This window comes from Haliotis rufescens, unplaced genomic scaffold, assembly GCF_023055435.1.
Source record: "Haliotis rufescens isolate VD_foot unplaced genomic scaffold, xgHalRufe1.0.p SCAF_8, whole genome shotgun sequence".
Lineage (NCBI taxonomy): Eukaryota > Metazoa > Mollusca > Gastropoda > Lepetellida > Haliotidae > Haliotis > Haliotis rufescens.
The window spans coordinates 25,904,596-25,931,434 of NW_025964372.1; the positions used below are offsets into that span (position 1 = coordinate 25,904,596).

Consider the following 26,839-nt stretch of genomic DNA (forward strand, 5'->3'; position numbering starts at 1 on the left):
GATCTGGTCCGCTTTAAACAGTATTCCAGCTATAGCAACTCATGCCAGCTTGATGTGGGAGGATACCCCAAAGTGATGCAGGTGCCTCAGTAAAGCTTTCAAAACATTTCATGGTAGACATGTGCAGGACATTTCCTAATTTGACGCAACAGTGACAAAAATGATGTCTGATGCAATTTCCCATTTTGACTTGTACCATATGTTCCTGTTTTTTTTCAGGTGAACAATTGACATGCCTTTGCATGTGTGTGTGATGGGTGCCACCAATGGGACAGGACACGCTCACCTTTTCATGAACACCTGATATTTCTAAAAGTCTGATATCGAAAATCAGTTTGTCTCAAACCTTGAACTTCATATAATATTAATCAGGTGAGAAGTAGGACCATCGATTTTCCACAGGTCTAAGTTATCACAACAAGCTGAGTTGTGTCCCTTAGCTGGGTCAGGATCTGCTCATCAAGGGTTCAAATCTTTAGTTATGATCTTTTGCCTTTCAGCACCTAACCGATGCTTGTCATCATCAGCAAAGAGATGATATCTAACACGTATCATAACTTTGTATTTCCTTCAACATTAAGCTGTCATGCCATATCATAAAATATTGTTCAAAGCGGCCATAATCCCAACTCACTAACTCAGGTGACAGCTTAATATGGTGATGATATGAAGCATGTATGACTCAGAATACAGCCCATGATTACACAGGACCTGCCATGGTGAACACGACGTCCCTAAAACATGGGAGGAGATTTTCAGATAACTCTGTGTACAATATTACTCATTCTTTACTCATTGAAAAAACAAAGGTCTCAGATAAATCAAATCAACATTTTTAATATTAAGACAGAAGTATTTCTCAGGCTATTCACTGACTAGTCATGTCAATAGAGACAAAGGTGTACATGAAAATACTACATAGCCTGTCAAGCTTGGAATGAAGTTTAAATACTGTATCCATGAACGTTGCTTAGATCATACAGAGCTCTTTGACTTTTAACTCACTGTGCAGTTATTGATTTTTTCAATGTTTTTTTTCATAAATAGCTTTTTCTGTCCAGTAGGTACACTGTTACACATGAATAAATTGAAGTATTTAGGCCAATGAAGAGCAGGTACTGTGGTTTTATACATGTACTTCTGTTAGTTTGTAGCCTTGAGATATACTGTATTCAACATAATAATCGCCCAGGGCGCTCTCTAAAGTAGAAATAGGGGACTCTTATTAGAATATTATTTTGGTGAAAAACAACAGAGTTGAAAGATCGTAAATTTCGTGGTTTATGCTGACAGCCTGAAATGTTCAATACGACAGATTTATTTTTCCAGAATTTAATTTCCCATAATTAAGGATGCATATAACACAATTATATACAGGAATAAAAAAGTCTTGTGTACATTGAACAATCGGAAGGGGCGCTAATTGGGATTGTTCACTAGCCAATATATTAGCAAATATCGCTGTGGGCGCTTATTAGAGAGGGGCACTTATTAAGTCGAATACGGAAAGTGATATTACTGGCACTTCACATAATATTGCACAAGAATTTAACTCACTTATGAAAATGGAAAATGAGTACCATGGAATTGGTAACAATATTTGTTTGACGACAGTCTGAAATTCCAGCGTTGTGACGACATCCTGTACATAATGGAGTCGGAGCCAGATAAACCAGTGATTGATATCCTGAGCAACATTTCACAGCATTGGGGTATGGTGACTCACAATCAACCATGTCAACCAGACCATTAGATATTTGTAGTCGCGTCTTACAAGTAAAGGTTGCTGGGATAAAATTCTTACCCAGAACCCCCATGGTGGTAAACCTATACCAGGTACATACATGGGTGGGTGGGTGAGTGAGTGAGTGGGTGGGTGGGCTGGTGGGTGTTTGGGTGAGTGAGTGAGTGAGTGAGTGAGTGAGAGAGAGGCTTATGGCCTCAACTAACTGTGGGAGGAAATCCTGAAGTGCTGCATGTTGTAGACACAGTGAGTGAGTGAGTGAGAGGGGGTTAAACCCTGCTTCAACAGTGAGGAGTGGGGTTTAACCCTGCTTCAACAGTGAGTGGGGTTTAATCCTGCTTCAACAGTGAGTGAGTGGGCTTTAACCCTGCTTCAACAGTGAGTGAGTGGGGTTTAATCCTGCTTCAACAGTGAGTGAGTGGGGTTTAACCCTGCTTCAACAGTGAGTGAGTGGGGTTTAACCCTGCTTCAACAGTGAGTGAGTGGAGTTTAACCCTGCTTCAACAGTGACTGAGTGGGTGGGGTTTAATACTGCTTCAACAGTAGCGAGCGAGGGAGCGAGTGAGAGAGAGGTTTATGGCCTCACCTAAGTGTGGGAGGAAATCCTGAAAGCTTCATGTTGTAGACATTTCTCATTTTGGTGGGAATGAGCATGGGTATGGTGCAAACAAAACAAGAGACATAATCTAGGTTAAGCTAGGACTTGAACCACTACAGTGGATCCTGTATAAGCTGTGAGGCCTTAGGCCATTGGGCCACCATTGCCCCTTGCACAAGTAAACATCAACTTCATAGGTAATGCATTTGTGAGGTAAGTCTCAACTGGGTCTCATGTCGCTGTGTTTAAGATTATTGCACATATATAGTGATGCACCTGTGTGTGTGTGTGTGTGTGCATGTATGTGGAAGGGGGGTTTACTTGTACTAGTCCGGACGAATGCCAGTTTTATAGTGCTAGCCCACTGATATACCATGCCACATCTTAACATGAATACCCAACTCAGACACATTAAACCAACTCCGAGCTGACCAGTCTTTGTTCAAAACCAGTGTATTAGTAAGCTCTTCCATTATGATAAACACCCTGGACCAACAATAACGAATCTTTGAAATAATTTTCTTCTCAAATATTTTTTTTCATTACTGAAATTTGTTAACAGATTCTGTGGCAAGGATGTTCACATTTTACTTCACTCTGGAGAATTATGGGGTTGGCAGATGGGTATACAAAGTAATAAAACAATGAATGCCTGATGGAGGTCAAGTCTTACCTTAAGGATCTTGTCATAGAAACTGCAGAGGAAGCCGAAGAAGATGAGGACATTCTTATACACCGAGTATTCCTTGGGAGTCTTGTCATTGACTGGCACACTGGAACATTGAACACAGGGTTACCCCAGTTCCGGAAATCAAAACACGAATGATGAATGTGGTTTTAAACCAAGGTCAGCAGTATTTCAGCAATATCACAACAGGAGACACTTTAGTGAGTGATATTATGAGCAATGTTCCATCCATTTGGAATATGACCCTGAAATCAGTTTGTTTAACCACCAGATCCATTTTGTGACATTGCAATGATAGACATAGGTTACTGGGGTCCTATTCTAACCCAGAATACTTGATATGAGTAAGTTCTTAATTCAATCACTCTGAAGATGAGGTTTCCAGACTAAGAAGCTCCTAATCCTGTCGAAGATGAAATTTCCAGAGAAAGAGAATCCAGTCTAAGAAATTCTTAATCTAATCACACCAAAGATTGAATTTCCAGACAAACAGAATCTAGACTAAGGAAGTCTTAATCTAATCACACCGAAGATGGAATATCCATACAAACAGAATCCAGACTAAGTTCTTCATCTAATCACACCGAAGATGGAATTTCCAGACAAACAGAATCCAGACTAAGTTCTTCATCTAATCACACCGAAGATGAATTTCCAGACAAACAGAATCCAGACTAAGTTCTTCATCTAATCACACCGAAGACGAATTTCCAGACAAACAGAATCCAGACTACAAAGTTCTTCATCTAATCACACCGAAGACAAATTTCCAGACAAACAGAATCCAGACTACAAAGTTCTTAACCTAATCACACCAAAGATGGGATTTCCCGACAGAAAAGAGACTATCTGATCTGTATCTAATCAAATCAACTGTTTTAGTATCTGAGCTGACAGATGTTGGTACTTACGTCTTGGCGCCGACCTGACAGACACTCCTGACATGGGCTAGCACCAGCAGCCTCTTGAGGTACTTGACACGGTGCTGCTGCCACTTCTCCGGGGAGTGCACCAGGATGGACAGGACAGGGTAGTACAGTGGACCCTCGGCCTGCACACAGTAGATGCCAGTCAGTCAAGGAGTCAGTGAGTGGGTGGGGTTTAACACTGCTTCAACAGTAAGTGAGTGGGTGGGGTTTAATCCTGCTTCAACAGTGAGTGGGTGGGGTTTAACACTGCTTCAACAGTGAGTGAGTGGGTGGGGTTTAACACTGCTTCAACAGTGAGTGAGTGGGTGGGGTTTAACACTGCGACAACAGTGAGTGGGTGGGGTTTAACACTGCTTCAACAGTGAGTGAGTGGGTGGGCTTTAACACTGCTTCAACAGTAAGTGAGTGGGTGGGGTTTAACACTGCTTCAACAGTGAGTGAGTGGGTGGGGTTTAACACTGCTTCAACAGTAAGTGAGTGGGTGGGGTTTAACACTGCTTCAACAGTGAGTGAGTGGGTGGGGTTTAATCATGCTTCAACAGTGAGTGGGTGGGGTTTAACACTGCTTCAACAGTGAGTGAGTGGGTGGGGTTTAATCATGCTTCAACAGTGAGTGGGTGGGGTTTAATCCTGCTTCAACAGTAAGTGAGTGGGTGGGGTTTAACACTGCTTCAACAGTGAGTGAGTGGGTGGGGTTTAACACTGCTTTAACAGTAAGTGAGTGGGTGGGGTTAACACTGCTTCAACAGTCAGTGAGTGGGTGGGGTTTAACACTGCTTTAACAGTAAGTGAGTGGGTGGGGTTTAACACTGCTTCAACAGTGAGTGGATGGGGTTTAATCATGCTTCAACAGTGAGTGGGTGGGGTTTAACACTGCTTCAACAGTGAGTGAGTGGGTGGGGTTTAACTCTGCTTCAACAGTGAGTGAGTGGGTGGGGTTTAACACTGCTTCAACAGTAAGTGAGTGGGTGGGGTTTAACACTGCTTCAACAGTGAGTGAGTGGGTGGGGTTTAACACTGCTTCAACAGTGAGTGAGTGGGTGGGGTTTAACACTGCTTCAACAGTGAGTGAGTGGGTGGGGTTTAACTCTGCTTCAACAATGAGTGAGTGGGTGGGGTTTAACACTGCTTCAACAGTGAGTGAATGGGGTTTAATCCTGCTTCAACAGTGAGTGGGTGGGGTTTAACACTGCTTCAACAGTGAGTGAGTGGGTGGGGTTTAACACTGCTTCAACAGTGAGTGAGTGGGTGGGGTTTAACACTGCTTCAACAGTGAGTGAATGGGGTTTAATCCTGCTTCAACAGTAAGTGAGTGGGTGGGGGTTTAAAACTGCTTCAACAATGAGTGAGTGGGTGGGGTTTAACACTGCGACAACAGCGAGTGAGATGGGTTTCAACAGTGAGAGAGTAATACTTCAAAGTGATGTAGGTAATAGGAATCAGGCAACAGACATCCATGTAATGAACACAAACACACAGTTTCAGCAGCAAGAGAAGAATCCTTCAGTGGCACACCCTTACCTCAAAACAGTTTTCTATCCATTTTTCTTTCGGCATGTCAAGGAAGGTTTGCACATTCTTCTCATCCCTTGTCATAGAGCGTGTTCTGGAAGAGAGAGACACTCATTCATAACAGGTGAGGTGAGGTGAAATCGGGTTTAATGTCGCATCCAAGATTATAGCACTTATATAGCCATGTGCATGCACGTGTATGTGTGTATGTGTGGCTGCTTGTACTAGTCCGGACTGATGCCGATTTATAGTGCTAGCACACTGAGATACCATGCTGCAGTTTAACATGAATACCCTACTCAGACACAGTATACTGACTCCGAGCGGACCAGTCCTTGTTTCAGCCCCTTAATGCCGAGCGCCAGACAGGGTAACAAGTACCATCTTTTAACGTCTTTTGGTATGACGTTGCTGGAGATTGAACCCCGGACCTTCCGCTCTCCAGGCGGATGCTCTACCACTAGACCACGGAGGCTGTCCATTCATAACAGAGATGATCTTCCTTCTTAACGAATACAGAGACCTGATGGGCCAGACCCTGTCTTGTAAACACTCAAGGCAGCATGCAGTCTTGTACGGATATCATGTCATAATGTTGGGTGTTACATGCTTTTGGACAAATATATCAACACATTGACAGCAGCGTAACATCATGTAGAAATAAACTTACATGTTGACAATGTAGAGAGACCAATATCCACACGTTAACAGCAGCATAGCATCGAGTATAAGTAGACTTACGTGTTGACAACGTAGAGAGCCATATATCAACACGTTGACAGCAGCCTAACATCGAGTATAAGTAACTTACGTGTTGACAACGTAGAGAGACCAATATCAACATGTTAACAGCAGCATAACATCGAGTATAAGTAGACTTACGTGTTGACAACGTAGAGAGCCATATATCAACACGTTGACAGCATCATAACATCGAGTATAAGTAGACGTACATGTTGACAACGTAGAGAGCCATATATCAACACGTTAAAAGCAGTATAACATCGAGTATAAGTAACTTACGTATTGACAACGTAGAGAGCCATGTGAACCATGTAGGGTACGAGATGCATGTTGCTCTGTCGGCCGCCGCCACCACTCTCGTCGCTGAAGGACTTCTCCTGGGCGAACCTCATGAGCAGCAGCTTGATATCATGCACAGTGTAGAGATGGCTGGGGTCCCGCACCCCCGTACACTCCTGTAGATAGTTGTTGTGTCTGCAAACACAGAGCAGCTTGGGTTAACACTGCTTTGACCACACCTCAACACGGAATGGTAATGCTTAACGGGCAGATTTTACAACTAATTTGTATGTAGCCAACAGGGCTTGCTCCTAAAAGATACTGGCCCTTCTCCAAACTGGCCTACAACTAAATGGCGGAGGCCGCGAAGAGTCTGTACCTGAGGTCACGTAGCCAGCTAGCAGGGTTCTAAAAACTTTAGAACTCACCCCTAAAACGATTTTTCCTAAACTCTTAAGATTAAATTTTGTCTTCCATTTGACACATTTCATTTCGATATTTGAGCAAATATAGAAGTTGTTGTACACAACATTACAAAATGGCGGCTAGTCATTCTACCGAGAAGATCCCCAAAAAACAATTCAACATACAAGAAGGGATGAAATTTTGACTAGCCAGATGGGCTATCTACTTTACGTTTTAGCAAGCCTTTTGAAATTTTAACTGCCCAGCAGTTAAATCGACCCCTGCTTAATGGTTAGTCCCGTGAAGATGCCGGGTTAGAATTGGTCCACAGCAACCCATGCTTGTCGTAAGAATTGTCTAGCAGGATGCGGTGGCCAGGCTCGTTGACTTGGTTGATGCATGTCATTGTATCCCATTTGCGTAGATCAATACTCTTGTCAATCACTAGATTGTCTGGTCCAGACTCAGTTACCTACGGACCGCCGTCATATAGCTACAGCTACGAGGCACCAACTCTTATGACAAGTACTGAGGGTCTACATCAACACAAAGTAAGCAACTAAGTTTCCATCCATAACGGATTTGAAAAGGACAAAATTGAACTCAACGTTGAGTGGAAGTTACAGGACTCAAGTTGACAAGATGGTCACGTTGAACCTACCTGGCGAGACAAGTGGCGAAGACAGACTCCTGGACCTGCGGACCCCACATAGGGAGGAGTCCGTTACACTTGGTGTTAGCATTCTGGAGTGCCGCACTCTCCCACTCCTCTCTACCCCGCGCATGTCTGAAACAGGACACTCATAGCTGACTTCTCAACATCACACATACCTCAAAATTTACTTTTTCACTAAAGCACATTTTAATCAAACTTGATCTGATGATAATTTTGCATCAGAACAATTGTATGCACCAATGACGTATCGGCTGCTGTTTGTAAACTTGACTTGTAATTTGACTATCCAATTGTAAACAGAAATAAATGTTCTCAAAGGTAAGACTTAATTTTAGTATTGTTATTTGACACGTAATGAGAAATACTTCTTTGGGACACAAAAACACAGTACGCAAGGATAGATAGATAGATAGATAGATAGATAGATAGATAGATAGATAGATAGATAGATAGATAGATAGATAGATACACTGCCCATGAGTGTTGAAAGATCAAGTGTATCAAGGACGATGTTTTAAATGAAAGACGATGCAACCATGACCTAATGTCAGTATTATTCACGGCTGAAACTTGACATCTCGAGTTACCAAGGTTACCGTACTCTTCACCCTCCTGTCACTTACCTTACAGCAGCAGCATGACACTCGACGTGTATGACGTTGAAGTGGGACACGGTGGTGTAACCCACGGACTTCCTGGTCTTGTTCTCAAACTCGTCCAGGTTTGTTCTCTTGGTGAAGGTGTAGATGGCAAGCACCTGCAGGTACAACACGCTCAATCTTCTTAATCATGTTTTATGACATATATGTGCATATACTTTATGAAAGAATTGCAGATGGCAGATAACACATAGCAATGGGTTTTTTTAGCACTGATTATATATGCTGAATTATAGGAATATAGGAATAGAGCTATCTCCCGAATCAGACCTTAACTTTTGTGAGTCCGATTGGCCTCGTTTTGAACAAGCGGACAGCATGTGCTGTGTAAAACGGTTTAAACTCCATGAAGTCAGTCACATTTAAGCTATCTGTTCATGCTTAACAAGCTTAACATGTCTTCAAACCAACTGCAATGGCATCTGCTTTTCAGCTTCTGGCCCTCGTGTAACAACTCCATAAGCTGAATGATACTCTGCTTCAGTTTTCCAACAGGTGAGGTGGGGTGAAACGTCGCGTCCAAGATTATTGCACTTATATAACGACGTGCATGTACGTGTGTGTGTGTGGTGTGGTTGCTTGTACTAGTCCGGACTGATGCCGATTTATAGTGCTAGCTCACTGAGATACCATGCCGCAGTTTAACATGAATACCCCACTCAGACACAGTATACTGACTCCGAGCCGACCAGCCCTTGTTTTGGCCCCTTAATGCCGAGTGCCAGACAGGGTAACAACAAGTACCATCTTTTAACGTGTTTTGGTATGACGCGGCCGGGGATCAAACCCCGGACCTTCCGTTCTCCAGGCAGACGCTCTACCACTAGACCACGAAGGCGGTCTTTTCCAACAGGAATCGTTATTCATGTATAACTTCCATCTCAGACTTTGAGACTTTGAACCTTGTATTCAAACCCTTATTTTGTTGAACTATTTATTTTTTAAGCCTTTTATGACTAAAATGGGCACTAAGGGCATCCTTAGTAACCACTTATTTACTGTTGCCAGCCTGCATATGTCATGTTCAGGTCAGCAGTCAACCCAGACTCCCATATTCCTGCATGGGACCTCCGTAAATTATTGATGGGAGTCACCTGGCCTACCTGAAGTCAGGTCAAGGTGTGTGAGTTTACCTTCTGAGGCTGGTACCTGTAGCCCTCTCTACAGATGCAGCAGGTGAGGCCCGTCTCCTCCTTCAAGTCCTCCATCTGCTTCAGCACCGTGCTCTTCACCGTCACCTGCCCCTTCTCGTTCGTCTACAACAGTCAGTGGTGGGAGTAACAACAGGGAACATACAGGAGTGTTTGGGTTTTTTGTTTGCTGTTTAACGCCCCACTCAGCAATATTCCAACTATATGAATGGTTGGTTGGTTTGGTGTTTAACGCCCCACTCAGCAATATTCAAACTATATGATTGGTTGGTTGGTTTGTTGTTTAACGCCCCACTCAGCAATATTCAAACTATATGATTGGTTGGTTGGTTTGTTGTTTAACACCGCACTCAGCAATATTCAAACTATATGATTGGTTGGTTGGTTTGTTGTTTAAGGCCCCACTCAGCAATATTCAAACTATATGATTGGTTGGTTGGTTTGTTGTTTAACGCCCCACTCAGCAATATTCCAACTATATGATTGGTTGGTTGGTTTGTTGTTTAACACCCCACTCAGCAATATTCCAACTATATGATTGGTTGGTTAGTTTGTTGTTTAAAGCGGCACTCAGCAATATTCCAACTATATGATTGGTTGGTTTGTTTGTTGTTTAACGCCCCACTCAGCAATATTCCAACTATATGATTGGTTGGTTGGTTTGTTGTTTAACGCCCCACTCAGCAATATTCCAACTATATGATTGGTTGGTTGGTTTGTTGTCTAACGCCTCACTCAGCAATATTCCAACTATATGATTGGTTGGTTGGTTGGTTTGTTGTTTAATGCCGCACTCAGCAATATTCCAGCTATATGACGGTGGTCTGTAAATAATTGAGTCTGGACCAGACAATCCAGTGTTTAATATCATGAGCATGCATTGATCCATGCAATTGGGATCGATGACATGCATCAACCAAGTCAGCGAGCATGGGTTGCTGAAGACCTATTCTACCCCGGATCTTCACGGGTCTCCAGCTATATGACGTCAGCCTGGACATTGATAGTGGGCAACAATCCATGCAGTTGGGTACAAGGACACGATATCAACCATGCCACCAAGCCTGATCATGTGATCCATTTGGTCCCCTCTTACGACAAGCACAGGTTGCTGGGACCAGTTCTAACTGGATTCCCCACAGATTGATAAAGGAGTGACTGTGTTGGTTTATGATACTTTGAACAGTGATACAGTTACACAGTGTTCAAAATTAAGCATGAAAGTCATGGGGTCCTTGTCATAAACCCCAATGTTAAAGTATAGAGTTGAAATGGTCCCCAAACTAAAATACTACAGGAGGACCCCACGATCCCCCTTCCTTGGAGCACAGTCATAGGGGTTTAACGTCACATCCAAGATTATTGCACTGATATAGCGACATGCATGCATGTTTGTGTGTGGCTGCTTGTACTAGTCTGGAGTAATGCCGATTTTATAGTGCTAATCCACTGAGATACCATGCCACAGTTTAACATGAATACCCCACTCAGACACAGTATACAGACTCCGAGCCGACCAGTCCTTGATTTAGCCACTTAATACGGAGTGCCACACAGGGTAACAAGTACCATCTTTTAACATCTTTTGGTATGGCATGGCTGGGGATTGAACCCCGGACCTTCTGCTCTCCAGGCGTACGCTCTACCACCAGACCACAGAGGCGGTCTTGATGTGGGAGGAAAGCCTAGGAAAGTGGTGCAGGTCTTCCCACTTTGGTGAAACCAAAGTACATGTCATGTCAAACCAAGAAGCATAATCAGGCAAATATATAATCATAGGTTCCTTGCACGCCTAAGGGATGTAACTCAGCACAGACAACTGCTTCGCCTTAGAGGACTGGGGCATTCATGCCCCTGAATGATCAAAGAGGATAGGATACATCAGAACCATTGTGTACAGTCTCAGCCAAGTATTCCATAAAGTGATCATTGCACTAAGATGATTGTAACACGACTAATGACAGTGATACTGTGAAGACCAGTATGTGAATGAAGCTCACATCTCACTTCCCAACGTGATCTTAGTATTAAAACAATTGTAAGTCTAAGTTATAGTATGTGAGTCATGACTGCCTTAGTGCTAAGACCACTCAGTGAACGAAGCCCACATCTCGCTCCCTAACGTGATCTTAGTACTGAAACAATTGTAAGTCTAAGTTAAAGTATGTGAGTCATGACCGCCTTAGTGCTAAGACCACTTAGTGAACGAAGCTCACATCTCACTCCCCAAAGTGATCTTAGTATTAAAACAATTGTAAGTCTAAGTTAAAGTATGTGAGTCATGACTGCCTTAGTGCTAAGACCACTTAGTGAACAAAGCCCACATCTCACTCCCCAACGTGATCTTAGTACTGAAACAATTGTAAGTCTAAGTTAAAGTATGTGAATCATGACTGCCTTAGTGCTAAGACCACTTAGTGAACAAAGCCCACATCCCACTCCCCAACGTGATCTTAGTACTGAAACAATTGTAAGTCTAAGTTAAAGTATGTGAATCATGACTGCCTTAGAGCTAAGACCACTTCGTTGGCTCAGGACAGTAACATTGAAGGCCTTCAGCTCACCGTCATCCCCAGAGCTCCGAGGTGCTTCTTCCTGACGGCCATGGCTAACCTCTTCTTCTCCGCCTTAGTTTGTTGCCGAATCTCCTCAATCTAAACATCATCAATAGTCATGATCAGTTCAGCTTGATAACAGTGTAGGAATCTACAGGGAAACATTGTCCAATGCATGAACCAGAAGCTGCTATGCATAAAGTTGCATGTTTTCTTATTTAGGTCTAGAATGCCAATTAAACAGCTAGCAGACTGGCAGTCACATCTAACCCTGCTTTGTGACTCAGTGATTTACTTTCCCACTTTGCTAGCTCACTGAGATACCATGCCGAAGTTTAACATGAATTCCCTACTCAGACACAGTATACTGACTCCGAGCCGACCAGTCCTTGTTTTAGCCCCTTAATTCCAAGGGCCAGACAGGGTAACAAGTACCATCTTTTAACGTCTTTTGGTATGGCATGGCTGGGGATCGAACCCCCTGAACGTTCCGCTCTCTGGGCGTACGCTCTACCACCAGACCACAGAAGCGGTCTTGGTGTGGGAGGAAAACCCAGGAAAGTGGTGCAGGTCTTCCCACTTCGGTGAAACCAAAGTACATGTCATGTCAAAACAAGAAGCATAATCAGGCAAATATATAATCATAGGGCTGCTTTGTGACTTAGTGATTTACTTTCCATGACAAAATGACCCGTATGAACCCTGTTGTATTGTGTTTCTGCAGCAATGTTTCACCTTTCTGGCAGCAGACTCGTTGCTCTTGAGGGCATCCAGGAGATTCTCGGCCAGCGTCCCGATGTGCTTGTCAGATGAGACTTGCTCCAGCTTGTGGAGGATGGGTATACAACTCTCTGCTATCAGGTCCTGGAAACAGAGGAAAGCTCCGGTAATACACAGCACATATTCAAATTCATCAGTACCGTATTCACCACGTTAAGCAACCTGCTACAATAAGCATCCCTGAAGCAAATTCAAGACCAATTGGTAAGCAATCTTTATAAGCACACCCTACTAAGAACGAAACCATTCCTGTCAGTATGAATTTTCTTGGGTTTGTTACACATATAGAAGCAGTGTAGAAGGAGAACATAATTTTATGAAGCATCCAAGGCGCTTATTAGGGGAAATACAGTATGTTGAACACACAATCTGGTTTAGCTTAGCTGTAGTGATATTCTAGCCAATAGGTGAGGTGAGGTGAAATTGGGTTTAACGTCGCGTCCAAGATTATTGCACTTATATAGCGACATGCATGCTCGTGTGTGTGTGGCTGCTTGTACTAGTCCAGACTGATGCCGATTAATAGTGCTAGCCCACTGAGATACCATGCCGCAGTTTAACATGAATACCTCACTCAGACACAGTATACTGACTCCGAGCCGACCAGTCCTTGTTTTAGCCCCTTAATGCCGAGCGCCAGACAGGGTAAGAACAAGTACCATCTTTTAACGTCTTTTGGTATGACGCGGTCGGGGATCAACATGACAAACAAAAGATTCTTCAAATGCTGATGAAATACTGATCAACTAAAAGAAAGAAGTCTAAAGAAAAAAGTCTGAAAATGACAAGTGATCAAAGGTTGACTTGTTTCTTGGTCCCACTACGTTTTGACTCTGCATTGTTTGTTTGTTTGTTTGTTGCTGAACACTGCATAAAATGAAGCAACTAGGAACATACTGGATAATTTTGGGACTAAATGAGGAATTAAAACACAAGGTTATCAATCACCATAAGCTTGATTGACTGTATAATTTTGATCTTTCTATTTCATTTTATCACCCACAAATTTGTAACCTTCCGACACACAATAAAACAAGTTAACAATTGATTGCATATGTGAAGGTGAGCTAACTACTCACCTGGGTCAGTTTGTGCTTGGTACAGAGCCCGGTGAGAAGACGGAGAGCGTATCCAAGGGACTGCTTGCTGATGAACTCTTTCCACACCTCCGAGTCAGTCCTGCAACAAAATGTGGTCCTTGATTAAAATAAAATAATTAGACATTTTGTTGAAATTTTGTTGAAATTTTGTAGAATTTTCCTATTCGGAATATTCTATAAGTAATACGTTACCACTGTTATACCGAGGCTGTTGTCTCCCACAACTGCTGCTATAGCGAAATCTACCACAGAGATCTCAATTACCTCATGCAGCACGTGCGTAGCCACCTAGCTGCCATGTGACACCCTTCACTCTTGTCTCCTGCGAGAGCAAGTGCTCGGGGGACGGACGGGCGGGCAGCAGCCCAGTGGTAACGTATTACTTATAGAATATTCCGAATAGGAAAATTCTACAAATTACATTAAGTAATACGTTACCACTGTTATACCGAGGCTGACTACCACAGTAGACGGTGGGGAGCACCTACAACCCGAATCCTGACTGCTAGCGTTCCTTCCGACCAGCGGAAGTAAACACCAAGGCGGAAGCATTCGATGCGCATGCACCTAGCTAGGCGTTACCCTATAGGAATACCAAAGCACTGTCAAGCGCATACCGTAAGGCTCAATCGTCATTGCCAAAACGATTGGTGACTCCAAACGGCCCCACTGGATAGGTATTTCATCGCCGCAGCGGATGAGAACACTGTATCCGCGTGAGCTTAATCTTAGATCAGGTTAAACAGTCGAAAAGAGGGAAATTAATTTCATTCAGACCGTATATCCCAGAGCAAGCCTACTTAAAGTATGCATTAGGCGCGTGACCTAATTCCAGTATTTGTAAGCATGCATCACAAGGTTGGGATACACGACAGACAATTAAAGACATAATTGTCAAAATACAAATAAGGACAAAGCACACAAAAAGCCGCCCTCACCTGTGGTGTGAGTGCGCTGGTTTGCGGGACCCCAACTCCTGTACCCACGGCAGTGGGAACATTGGAGTAGACCCAGATTGACCACCGTGCAAGGTCAGACGCCTGAGGAGTTCGGAATTGCGCTGGGCACACCCCTTAGGTGCCCGCTTGCGCCGCGATCCGCGGGCCAAGACGGTGCACACTCTCCACGACGGCATCAGCGACCTGTTTGAGGTAATGATTGGCAAAAACCGAGTCAGAACGCCAGTAACAACCTCGTAATATTCTGCGAACAGAGATATTCGAGTGTAGGGCAAATGTTGCCGCTAGCGCCCTGATCTCGTGCGGGTTTGACCCCGCTACCGGTAACCCCCGAGACCGGTACGCCAGATTGATGACAGAACGAAGCCACAACGCAATCGAGTTGCGAGGTATGTCAACCGTGCGATTAGGGTTACACGATTACATGTCGGCATACGAACCCCTCCAATGAGAGTCACCTGGAGGGGCCCTTGCCGTCCGTCGACGACTTGGGCTTCCCCCAGTTCCCCGTCTTCCCGCGAAAGGGCAGCTGATTGCCCATACCGGAGCCCTCAGGGCGGGGCTACTTCCCAGAGGAAGAAGAACCCGACCCCTTAGACCTACCGGCCGCAGCAGCCTGGGGCGCGCTCCGGTTAGGAGCGGCACCCAGGCGCCTATGCAGGGACCCAACAAGAGCAAGTGTGTGCCGAGAGTCCTCGGCAACGTACTCCAGGGAAGCATTTAAACTGAGCAGGCAGTTGTAAATGCGCTGGTCACGGTCCGTGGGAGAACCTTCGACCAGACGGGCCGCTGCAGCCAAGTAAGTGTCTCCGTGAGACATGGAGTGCCGAGCGAGGGCGTCCAGCTGGTGCAAGGTAGCTTGCGTTATCGTAGCAGCCGGTGGGGCACGGACACCCAACCGCTCAACATGGGCCTCCGCGGTAGGACCAGCCTCGGGAAAGGCAAGGTCATGTACCGGGAATAAACCCTTTCTCCACGACGTCGGAGGCAACGGGAGACCCTGACCGGAGGCCGCCGCGAAGGCGTTCTCCAAGGAAGGCTTGAAACCGCGCAGCAAGGTTGATGCGGGGAAAGCCGTGTCGGAAGACTCATCGTATACCTCGCAAGCCTACTTAAAGTATGCATTAGGCGCGTGACCTAATTCCAGTATTTGTAAGCATGCATCACAAGGTTGGGATACACGACAGACAATTAAAGACATAATTGTCAAAATACAAATAAGGACAAAGCACACAAAAAGCCGCCCTCACCTGTGGTGTGAGTGCGCTGGTTTGCGGGACCCCAACTCCTGTACCCACGGCAGTGGGAACATTGGAGTAGACCCAGATTGACCACCGTGCAAGGTCAGACGCCTGAGGAGTTCGGAATTGCGCTGGGCACACCCCTTAGGTGCCCGCTTGCGCCGCGATCCGCGGGCCAAGACGGTGCACACTCTCCACGACGGCATCAGCGACCTGTTTGAGGTAATGATTGGCAAAAACCGAGTCAGAACGCCAGTAACAACCTCGTAATATTCTGCGAACAGAGATATTCGAGTGTAGGGCAAATGTTGCCGCTAGCGCCCTGATCTCGTGCGGGTTTGACCCCGCTACCGGTAACCCCCGAGACCGGTACGCCAGATTGATGACAGAACGAAGCCACAACGCAATCGAGTTGCGAGGTATGTCAACCGTGCGATTAGGGTTACACGATTACATGTCGGCATACGAACCCCTCCAATGAGAGTCACCTGGAGGGGCCCTTGCCGTCCGTCGACGACTTGGGCTTCCCCCAGTTCCCCGTCTTCCCGCGAAAGGGCAGCTGATTGCCCATACCGGAGCCCTCAGGGCGGGGCTACTTCCCAGAGGAAGAAGAACCCGACCCCTTAGACCTACCGGCCGCAGCAGCCTGGGGCGCGCTCCGGTTAGGAGCGGCACCCAGGCGCCTATGCAGGGACCCAACAAGAGCAAGTGTGTGCCGAGAGTCCTCGGCAACGTACTCCAGGGAAGCATTTAAACTGAGCAGGCAGTTGTAAATGCGCTGGTCACGGTCCGTGGGAGAACCTTCGACCAGACGGGCCGCTGCAGCCAAGTAAGTGTCTCCGTGAGACATGGAGTGCCGAGCGAGGGCGTCCAGCTGGTGCAAGGTAGCTTGCGTTATCGTAGCAGCCGGTGGGGCACGGACACCCAACTGCTCAACATGGGCCTCCGCGGTAGGACCAGCCTCGGGAAAGGCAAGGTCATGTACCGGGAATAAACCCTTTCTCCACGACGTCGGAGGCAACGGGAGACCCTGACCGGAGGCCGCCGCGAAGGCGTTCTCCAAGGAAGGCTTGAAACCGCGCAGCAAGGTTGATGCGGGGAAAGCCGTGTCGGAAGACTCATCGTATACCTCGCAAGCCTACTTAAAGTATGCATTAGGCGCGTGACCTAATTCCAGTATTTGTAAGCATGCATCACAAGGTTGGGATACACGACAGACAATTAAAGACATAATTGTCAAAATACAAATAAGGACAAAGCACACAAAAAGCCGCCCTCACCTGTGGTGTGAGTGCGCTGGTTTGCGGGACCCCAACTCCTGTACCCACGGCAGTGGGAACATTGGAGTAGACCCAGATTGACCACCGTGCAAGGTCAGACGCCTGAGGAGTTCGGAATTGCGCTGGGCACACCCCTTAGGTGCCCGCTTGCGCCGCGATCCGCGGGCCAAGACGGTGCACACTCTCCACGACGGCATCAGCGACCTGTTTGAGGTAATGATTGGCAAAAACCGAGTCAGAACGCCAGTAACAACCTCGTAATATTCTGCGAACAGAGATATTCGAGTGTAGGGCAAATGTTGCCGCTAGCGCCCTGATCTCGTGCGGGTTTGACCCCGCTACCGGTAACCCCCGAGACCGGTACGCCAGATTGATGACAGAACGAAGCCACAACGCAATCGAGTTGCGAGGTATGTCAACCGTGCGATTAGGGTTACACGATATGAACAGACGGTCACGCCCTTGTCTACGTTCATTCGAAGCCTTAAGATAATACTTAAGGGCCCTAACCGGACACAGCGCTCTGTCCTCAGTATCAGCAGGATGTAAGATTTCTTTGAGTGATCTTACAGTGAATTCTCTCTCCGTTTGCCCGACTCTCTGATTCTTGGCGACGAAGCCCATGAGCAGGCCCAGGCGGACCGCTCCTTCGTCACCCCTATCGAATCGTACCTTGGCGACATCGAGTGCATGAATTTCGGATACACGTGCCGCCGTGGTAAAAGGAGAGGAGAAATGCTGTTTTCCAAGTCACATGCCGGAACGAAGCACTATGCAAGGGTTCATACGGAGCTTCCGTAAGTGATTGCAACACTAGGGAAAGATCCCAGGCCGGTGCCCGAAGGCGGCCCTTCTTAAGAGGCAGTGGAAGTGGCGACTGCGTGACCTGGGTCAGCAAGTCGGGGTACCACGATCTGTTCGGCCACATGGGCGCGATCAGTAACATTCGACAGCGAACTCCTCGGAGCCGGCTTAGAATGTGTGGTATCAATGCTGTCGGCGGGTAAGCATAAGCGACCAAGCCCGTCCAGTCTAACGCGAGAGCATCGTGATCGATGGCCCTCGGGACCGGGACTGGTGATACAAACAACGGGATTTGATTGTTGAACTGCGTTGCGAACAGGTCGACCATCGGACGACCCAAACGTTCGCACAGCCACTGAAACACTACTGGGTTCAGCATCCACTCTGTGGGGCTCGGATCCTGAGGCCTCGATAGAGCATCGGCCAGTACGTTCCGCACACCTGGGATGTGACGGGCGCGTATCTGGCACGGGACACTGTCCACCAGAGCGTAAAACTCGAACGTGAGATCGAGTAGCGAGTGACTGTGGGTTCCCCCCAGTTTGTTCACATAGGACACTACCGTCGTGTTGTCGGTCGCCAGCATGAGCCGGGCGTCGACGAGACGATGCTTCCAGTGATTGACTGCGTTGATCACTGCCTTGAACTCAAGACAAGTGATGTGAAGACCTAGTTCGTCTACGCACCACAGCCCCGAGCTCACCTCCCCCTTTAGATGGGCGCCCCAGCCCACTAGAGAGGCGTCTGTATACAGGGTCAACGTGGCCCGGTAGGGCCGCATAGAGACTCCTGATAAGACAATGTAAGGGACCGTCCACCACTCCAGATGCGGTCGGAGCCGATCCGGGAGGGCGACGGTCGCACTGTTCACCTCCGTTGCTAACAACTGGATTAAAAACCGTTGCAGCGGGCGGAGTTGGAGACGACCCCGTGCGGTGCAGTCCTGGGCTGATACAAGTAGCCCTAACAGCTGTTCCCAAAAGTGAACAGTCTGTTGCACCGCTAAGACTTTGGCAATCATCGCCTGAATTTTGTGCCACCGGTCTGGGGGGACAAAGAGGCGATGGGACACCGTGTTGAACCGACCTCCGATGAACAGCAAGTTCTGAGAAGGGGTTAACTCGCTCTTGGGGAGATTGATAATCCACCCAAATTGCTCCAAGAGCCGACGTGCGAAATCGAGATGGCGTGACAGGGTGTCCGTCATTCGATTTGCTACTAGCGAGTCGTCCAGGTATGCGAAGTACCGGACACCCCTCCTGTGGAGGAACCCCACTATGGGGGTGGTTAACCAGGTGAACAGCCAGGGAGCGGACGTGTGAATCATTCTGAGTTCGGCACTGTCCTACTTGGGAACGAGAAATATCCTGGAGTAAAACCCCGGTGTTATTTCTGGTAGAGCTAACTCCCGTACTGCCCCTTCTCCACCAACCTGCCGATGGCATCGGCGAGGATGGGAAGATCGGTTTCCGAATCGAAACCTGCCAACGGGGCAACGGTGAGCGGCGGATTCGCTTTGAGATCAAGCCGATAGCCGTACCGAATCGTGTTGACCACCCACGGGTCGTCGAACACTTGTTCCCAATTCTCCCAGTAAGTCTGGAGTCTGGCTCCCACTGGGGAAGGAGAGGGGGCCCTGACAGGTTGCGACAGGCGCAACTGTCCAGGGCCAAGTGACTCGGGTTCGCCTAAGGGCCAACCGAAGTTGGCGCTGTCGGCATACGAACCCCTCCAATGAGAGTCACCTGGAGGGGCCCTTGCCGTCCGTCGACGACTTGGGCTTCCCCCAGTTCCCCGTCTTCCCGCGAAAGGGCAGCTGATTGCCCATACCGGAGCCCTCAGGGCGGGGCTACTTCCCAGAGGAAGAAGAACCCGACCCCTTAGACCTACCGGCCGCAGCAGCCTGGGGCGCGCTCCGGTTAGGAGCGGCACCCAGGCGCCTATGCAGGGACCCAACAAGAGCAAGTGTGTGCCGAGAGTCCTCGGCAACGTACTCCAGGGAAGCATTTAAACTGAGCAGGCAGTTGTAAATGCGCTGGTCACGGTCCGTGGGAGAACCTTCGACCAGATGGGCCGCTGCAGCCAAGTAAGTGTCTCCGTGAGACATGGAGTGCCGAGCGAGGGCGTCCAGCTGGTGCAAGGTAGCTTGCGTTATCGTAGCAGCCGGTGGGGCACGGACACCCAACCGCTCAACATGGGCCTCCGCGGTAGGACCAGCCTCGGGAAAGGCAAGGTCATGTACCGGGAATAAACCCTTTCTCCACGACGTCGGAGGCAACGGGAGACCCCGACCGGAGGCCGCCGCGAAGGCGTTCTCCAAGGAAGGCTTGAAACCGCGCAGCAAGGTTGATGCGGGGAAAGCCGTGTCGGAAGACTCATCGTATACCTCGGAGGAACCCACAGTCGTGGATTCCCCGCGGTACCGGCCGGGGCATGTCCTCAAAGAGGTCATAAACCATGGCCACGCGGTCCTAAACCGATAGCGGGAGCAACGGTTCGGGGGAAGGACCGGTGACCACGGGAGCCGCCGCCGTACCGGTGGACCCCGCGTCCGACCCCGCGGCCACCGAAGTGGCCGGGGACGGAACAGCCAGCGGCCTATCCTGAGATAAGGCCGCCAGCTTGGAGTCCACAAGTTATGCAAGTAATGCAGCGACGGAATCCCCGGACAGCACACGGGCCGCCAAGAGATCCGCCGCTTTACCGGTGGACCCCGCGTCCGCCACCGAAGAGGCCGGGGACGGAACAGCCAGCGGCCTATCTTGCGATAAGGCCGCCAGCTTGGAATCCACAAGTTTCGACAACAATGCGGCGACGGAATCCCCAGACAGCCCGAGGGCCGCAAGGGGATCCGCCGCAGCCGAGGAGGTGGTACCCGCACGGGGACCCCGACCGGACGAACCGGCCACCACAGGGGTGGAGACGGACTGTACGTACAGCCGGTACCGCTCAAAATCCGCAGGCCCCAGACCTTCGCACAGGATGCACCGGGTGTCCCCGCAAGGAACCCTGCACCGCGGGCAACGATCGTGGGGATCCCGGGACGACAAAAACTTTCTGCACACCCCATAACTCCGAGGAGCAGGGGTAGAGGGGGTGGATACTGGGGACATATCCATGTCAGACATTGATTGTTTGCTATAAACAAAGAACAAAACATGGTTACAACGCACGCACCACAATGATTCACAAACGAACATTTTCACAAGAAAATAAACGAGCAATGTGAACATATAACATACACATATAACTTTTATTAAAGAAATAAGTTATGTTAACCCCCAAAACATACAAGAACAGGGGAAACGTAAAACACAACGTGCATACGCGAACCCCGCAAGTATATAGAAAAAAGGGCGGGAAAAAATTTCCGTTTGGCGGGAAAATTATAACCAAGCGTAGCTACCGCAGCGCCCCATAAAAGCACAGTTTATAACAGCAAGTTCCAAAGGCCACTTATTGAACATGCAAGAGTGATGAGTACAGGACGCAGAAATGTGCATCCAGTACTCACAAATGTTCGTCAAAAACGCACAAATGTATAGAATGGACATAAAAAAAATTATACATGGTGTCACCATGGGAAACACAATAATGTTCACTAAACCAAATTCTAGACAAGAAATATACTTGCTGTAATTTAAGTAATTATTAACACTACACCAATTCATTACTTTACAGGACCCTCAGATTTGCCATTGAAATTAGTAATTGGGGTTCCCTGGGCCCCTAGTATTGCAGGTTAAGGTAAACAGACACTTACGCCAGGAGTGTTTTGATGGCCGGGGCATGCATGAGAATATAGTCCACCGAACTTTGAACAACGCCGTCTTGTAAGATCAGATTCTTCAGTCGGATTCCATTGGCATTGCTCTGTTCAAAATGTATAAATCAGTCAGTGAGTGAGTTAATGGTGCTTTATACAGCACTTGGCATTATTTCAGCTGTATCTACAGTAATAAGATTCAAATATTAATTGATGCAGAATTAAAATATAAACTGATACAGGTAAGTGTGTATCTCGTATCATATTGTCCGAGAATATTATTGATGCACCGATGTATTGATGAATCATGGTTGGTTGGTTTGTTGTTTAACGCTGCACTCAGCAATATTACAGCTATATGACGGCAGTCTGTAAATAATCGAGTCTGTACCAGACAATCCAGTGATTAATATCGTGATCATCGATCCACGCAATTGGGATCGATGACATGCATCAACCAAGTTAGCGAGCCTCACCACCCGATCCCGTTAGTCGCCTTTTACGACAAGCATGGTCGCCTTTTACGGCAAGCATGGGTTGCTTAAGACCTATTCTTCCCCGGAATCTTCACGGGTCTAAACTGATGCAGGTAAGTGTGTATCTCGTATCATATTGTCCAAGAATATTATTGATGCAGCGATGTATTGATGAATCATGACATCAACCTGTATGTTTTATGATGCTTTTAACAATATCACAGCAGGGGACACCGGAAAAGTGCTTCACACATTGTACCCATGTAGGGAATGGAACCATAGCCTTCAGTGTGAAGCAAATGCTTTAACCACTCGGCTACTTGGCTCCTCATGTGATCCCAAGCCAACACAGTAAATGTGACAGTCGTGAGAGACACAAGATATGTATCGTGATGGCTTCCTCTTACCTCAATACCACTTGCGATGACACAGAAACAGTCGAGGTGCACCTGCTCATCCTGGCTGTGCTCAAAGTCAAACCTGGCAGAAGAAAGGCAGATTAACACCTGTATAAATACACTTTTAACCTTGTTTCAGTTATACCAGGGCATGTCAGATCCTGGCAAGGCAAAGGTATGCAACTCTAGGCACTGCAATGCTTAACAGACCTACATCGTCTGTCTGGTGTCATCAGGCCTTAGCACCTGTCTGATTACACACTAATAGAGGATAAAGGTGAGGTGAAATGGGGTTTAACGTTGTGTCCAAGATTATTGCACTTATATAGCGACGTGCATGTACATGTGTGTGTTTGTGTGGCTGCTTGTACTAGTCCGGACTGATGCCGATTTATAGTGCTAGCTCACTGAGATACCATGCCACAGTTTAACATGAATACCCCACTCAGACACAGTATACTGACTCCGAGCTGATCAGTACTTGTTTTAGCCCCTTAATGCCGAACGCCAGACAGGGTAACAACAAGTACCATCTTTTAACGTCTTTTGGTATGACGCGGCCGGGGATCAAACCCCGGACCTTCCGCTCTCCGGGCGGACGCTGTACCACTAGACCACGGAGGTGGTCAATAGAGGATAAAGACATATTGAACTTAATAATAACTTTCAGTGCTTGTATTAGTTGCTTAATAACTTTCACTGTGTTTGGTATTACTTCCAAGAAAGAACATCAACCAAGCCAGAGAGTTTGACCATCCCTTCTGTTAGCTGCCTACTTCCCATATTGTGACCACCCAATCTCACTTGTGGATTCAAGCATGGGTTGCTGGGGGCCTAATCCGACCCAGAAACAGCATGTGGTCATGGCGAAAGCCTGCGCATCCTAAGTCCTGCTCATCCACAGTGTCCAGTTGTCCAGTTATATCAACATGTGGGAGGAAACACCATGCAGGTTGTAGCTGTCTAGCACCATGGTCAAACCAATGGGAGTATTGGTGCAGGCAGACCAAGGATCATAATCAGGGCTATTCTGGGATTCAAACCCACCACAGCAGGTCCTGGCAAGGTGAAGATCTGTTATGCTTGGCACAGATCCACAGCAAGGCTGGAAAGACCTGAGTTTGTCAGCGTCATGAAGTCTCAGCATCTGTTTCCACAAGTGATAGAGTGTCCGCCCGGAGAGCGGAAGGTAGCGATATATATACCAAAAGACATTAAAAGACGGTTCTTGTTCTTACCCTGTCTGGCGCATTAACAGGGTATAACTAGGACTGGTTGGCTTAAAGTCAGCATACTAAGTTGGATATTCATGTTAAACTGCCGCATGGTATCTCAGTGGGCTAGCACTGTAAATCGGCATCAGTCCGGACTAGTACAAGCAGCCACACACACACACGTGCATGCATGTCGCTGTATAATTGCAATAATCTTGGACGCGACGTTAACCCCATTTCACGTCACCTCACCACTTGAAGCCACACAGGACAAAGTTCTATTTGAACTTCCAGAGGTAGCTGTTGCTTAACAATACATTCCATGGCATCTGGTACAAATTCTAATCCGAAAAATGAATCTCTATTTGAGAAAGTAGTCCTTGCAGTTTGTGTTAAGCATGGATTGTATCATCAAGAGATTGTACTTACTTGTTGAAGTCGAGGTACTGCTTGAAGTGGTTGAGTAGCGCCATCATCTTGTCGTCCTCCCCGAAGGCCAGGAAAGGGATGAGCCTCATGAGAGCCTGCAGGACGTTGTTGTTGGCGCGGACGAAGGGGGAGTTGATGCGGCCAAGCAACATCATCAGCTGCTCCTTGTCGCCACACAGCTTGGAGAATTCCTGGGGGATTACAGTGTACAGTGTCAGATCGTACAGTGTCTCCTTGTATAGTGTCAGATCGTACAGTGTCCCCTTGTTCAGTGTCAGGTCATTCAGTGTCACCTTGTACATTGTCAGATCATACAGTGTCCCCTTGTACAGTGTCAGACCGTACAGTGTTCCCTTGTACAGTGTCAGGTCATACAGTGTCCCCTAATACAGTGTCAGGTCATACAGTGTCCCCTTGTACAGTGTCAGGTCATACAGTGTCCCCTTGTACAGTGTCAGGTCATACAGTGTCCCCTTGTACAATGTCAGACCGTACAGTGTCCCCTTGTACAGTGTCAGGTCATACAGTGTCCCCTAATACAGTGTCAGGTCATACAGTGTCCCCTTGTACAGTGTCAGGTCATACAGTGTCCCCTTGTACAGTGTCAGGTCATACAGTGTCCCCTAATACAGTGTCAGGTCATACAGTGTCCCCTTGTACAGTGTTAGGTCATACAGTGTCCCCTTGTACAGTGTCAGGTCATACAGTGTCCCCTTGTACAGTGTCCCCTTGTACAGTGTCAGGTCATACAGTGTCCCCTAATACAGTGTCAGGTCATACAGTGTCCCCTTGTACAGTGTCAGACCGTACAGTGTCCCCTTGTACAGTGTCAGGTCATACAGTGTCCCCTAATACAGTGTCAGGTCATACAGTGTCCCCTTGTACAGTGTCAGGTCATACAGTGTCCCCTTGTACAGTGTCAGGTCATACAGTGTCCCCTTGTACAGTGTCAGGTCATACAGTGTCCCCTAATACAGTGTCAGGTCATACAGTGTCTCCTTGTATGGTGACAGGTCATACGGTGTCCCCTTGTACAGTGTCAGATCATACAGTGTCCCCTTGTACAATACAATGTCAGGTTATAAAGATCCAAATCTATAGATACAGTGACAACCAGCAGTGTCTCCTACAACTACTCACAGTATACTGCTCCGGGGTCTGCTGACTGGCCTCCAGTAGGATGACCTCCAAGATCTGCAGGATCTGCTCCGTGATGGTCTGCCCCTTTGTGGCACTGGCCCCTCCCTCCTGCTCACTCCACAGGGCCTGCACACACGAGCACACAGGAGTCAATGTTACTGTACGTCACAGACAGCAATATTCCAGTGACCTCACAGCCTGCAGCCCTTGTACAAGCTCTAACCAGGCAAACCAGACACACCAGACTGGATCAATGAGCCAAAGTCTCACACAATAGCCACAATGACTCAAACACAACCAGGTCACACCCTGCAATCCTCAGACCCAAGGTCACACATCCCAGGTCACACATCCCAGGTCACACACTCCAGGTCACACATCCAAGGTCACACATCCAAGGTCACACACACCAGGTCACACATCCCAGGTCACACATCCAGGGTCACACATCCCAGGTCACACACCCCAGGTCACACATCCGAGGTCACACATCCAAGGTCGCACATCCCAGGTCACACATCCAAGGTCACACACACCAGGTCACACATCCCAGGTCACACATCCAGGGTCACACACCCCAGGTCACACATCCGAGGTCACACATCCAAGGTCGCACATCCCAGGTCACAAACACAAGGTCACACATCCAAGGTCACACATCCGAGGTCACACATCCAGGGTCACACACCCCAGGTCACACATCCGAGGTCACACATCCAAGGTCGCACATCCCAGGTCACAAACACAAGGTCACACATCCCAGGTCACAAACACAAGGTCACACATCCCAGGTCACACACCCCAGGTTGCACATCCCAGGTCACACCCCCAATCCTAATCAGTTTTTCCATAAGTAGGGTATATACCTAATCTGCCCCAGAATCAGAGGATGCAAAAGCTGACCACACATGTTAAAGTATTTCTACGTAGTTAGGCCTTTTATTTTAGCTAATGCTTTAAATATACAATAAACACTACACTTCACCAAACAAGTCAGCAGATAAGTGAGTGGGGTGTAACACCGCTTTTTCACAGCAATATCATGTCAAGTCAGTTTAATGTGGGAGGGAAGCAAGAACTGGAGCAGGTCTTCAGGGGTGCATCTCCACACTTAACTGCTAACCCGAGTTATAGGTATCCTAAGGTTTTGTGGAATTTCCTTATATTTTATCTCTTTTCGGACTGGTAATTATTTTCATTTGCATTCTAGATCTGAAACGTTAACCCAAAAAGTATGGGTATGGTACTGACAAACCCAAAATTAAAATCAGGGCGAATCTAGTATACTGGTAGGTCTGAAGAACACAACTTG

At 47.4% G+C, this 26,839-nt stretch overlaps 1 protein-coding gene across 2 annotated transcripts in view; it reads right to left on the reverse strand.

Moving 5' to 3' along the window:
• Nucleotides 1-26,839, reverse strand: part of LOC124118239 (E3 ubiquitin-protein ligase UBR4-like) — a 162,616-nt gene that overhangs the window by 13,993 nt on the left and 121,784 nt on the right. For both annotated transcript variants that reach the window (XM_048389192.1, XM_048389193.1), the window contains 14 exons: nucleotides 25,528-25,653; nucleotides 24,388-24,578; nucleotides 22,754-22,826; nucleotides 21,868-21,977; nucleotides 13,800-13,899; nucleotides 12,676-12,804; nucleotides 11,950-12,039; nucleotides 9,368-9,490; nucleotides 8,199-8,332; nucleotides 7,561-7,686; nucleotides 6,495-6,689; nucleotides 5,481-5,565; nucleotides 3,942-4,081; nucleotides 3,016-3,115 (listed from right to left, as the gene is read on the reverse strand). In XM_048389192.1, the coding sequence (XP_048245149.1) occupies nucleotides 3,016-3,115; nucleotides 3,942-4,081; nucleotides 5,481-5,565; nucleotides 6,495-6,689; nucleotides 7,561-7,686; nucleotides 8,199-8,332; nucleotides 9,368-9,490; nucleotides 11,950-12,039; nucleotides 12,676-12,804; nucleotides 13,800-13,899; nucleotides 21,868-21,977; nucleotides 22,754-22,826; nucleotides 24,388-24,578; nucleotides 25,528-25,653 (1,722 nt within the window). The remainder of the gene's footprint in view (nucleotides 1-3,015; nucleotides 3,116-3,941; nucleotides 4,082-5,480; nucleotides 5,566-6,494; nucleotides 6,690-7,560; nucleotides 7,687-8,198; nucleotides 8,333-9,367; nucleotides 9,491-11,949; nucleotides 12,040-12,675; nucleotides 12,805-13,799; nucleotides 13,900-21,867; nucleotides 21,978-22,753; nucleotides 22,827-24,387; nucleotides 24,579-25,527; nucleotides 25,654-26,839) is intronic.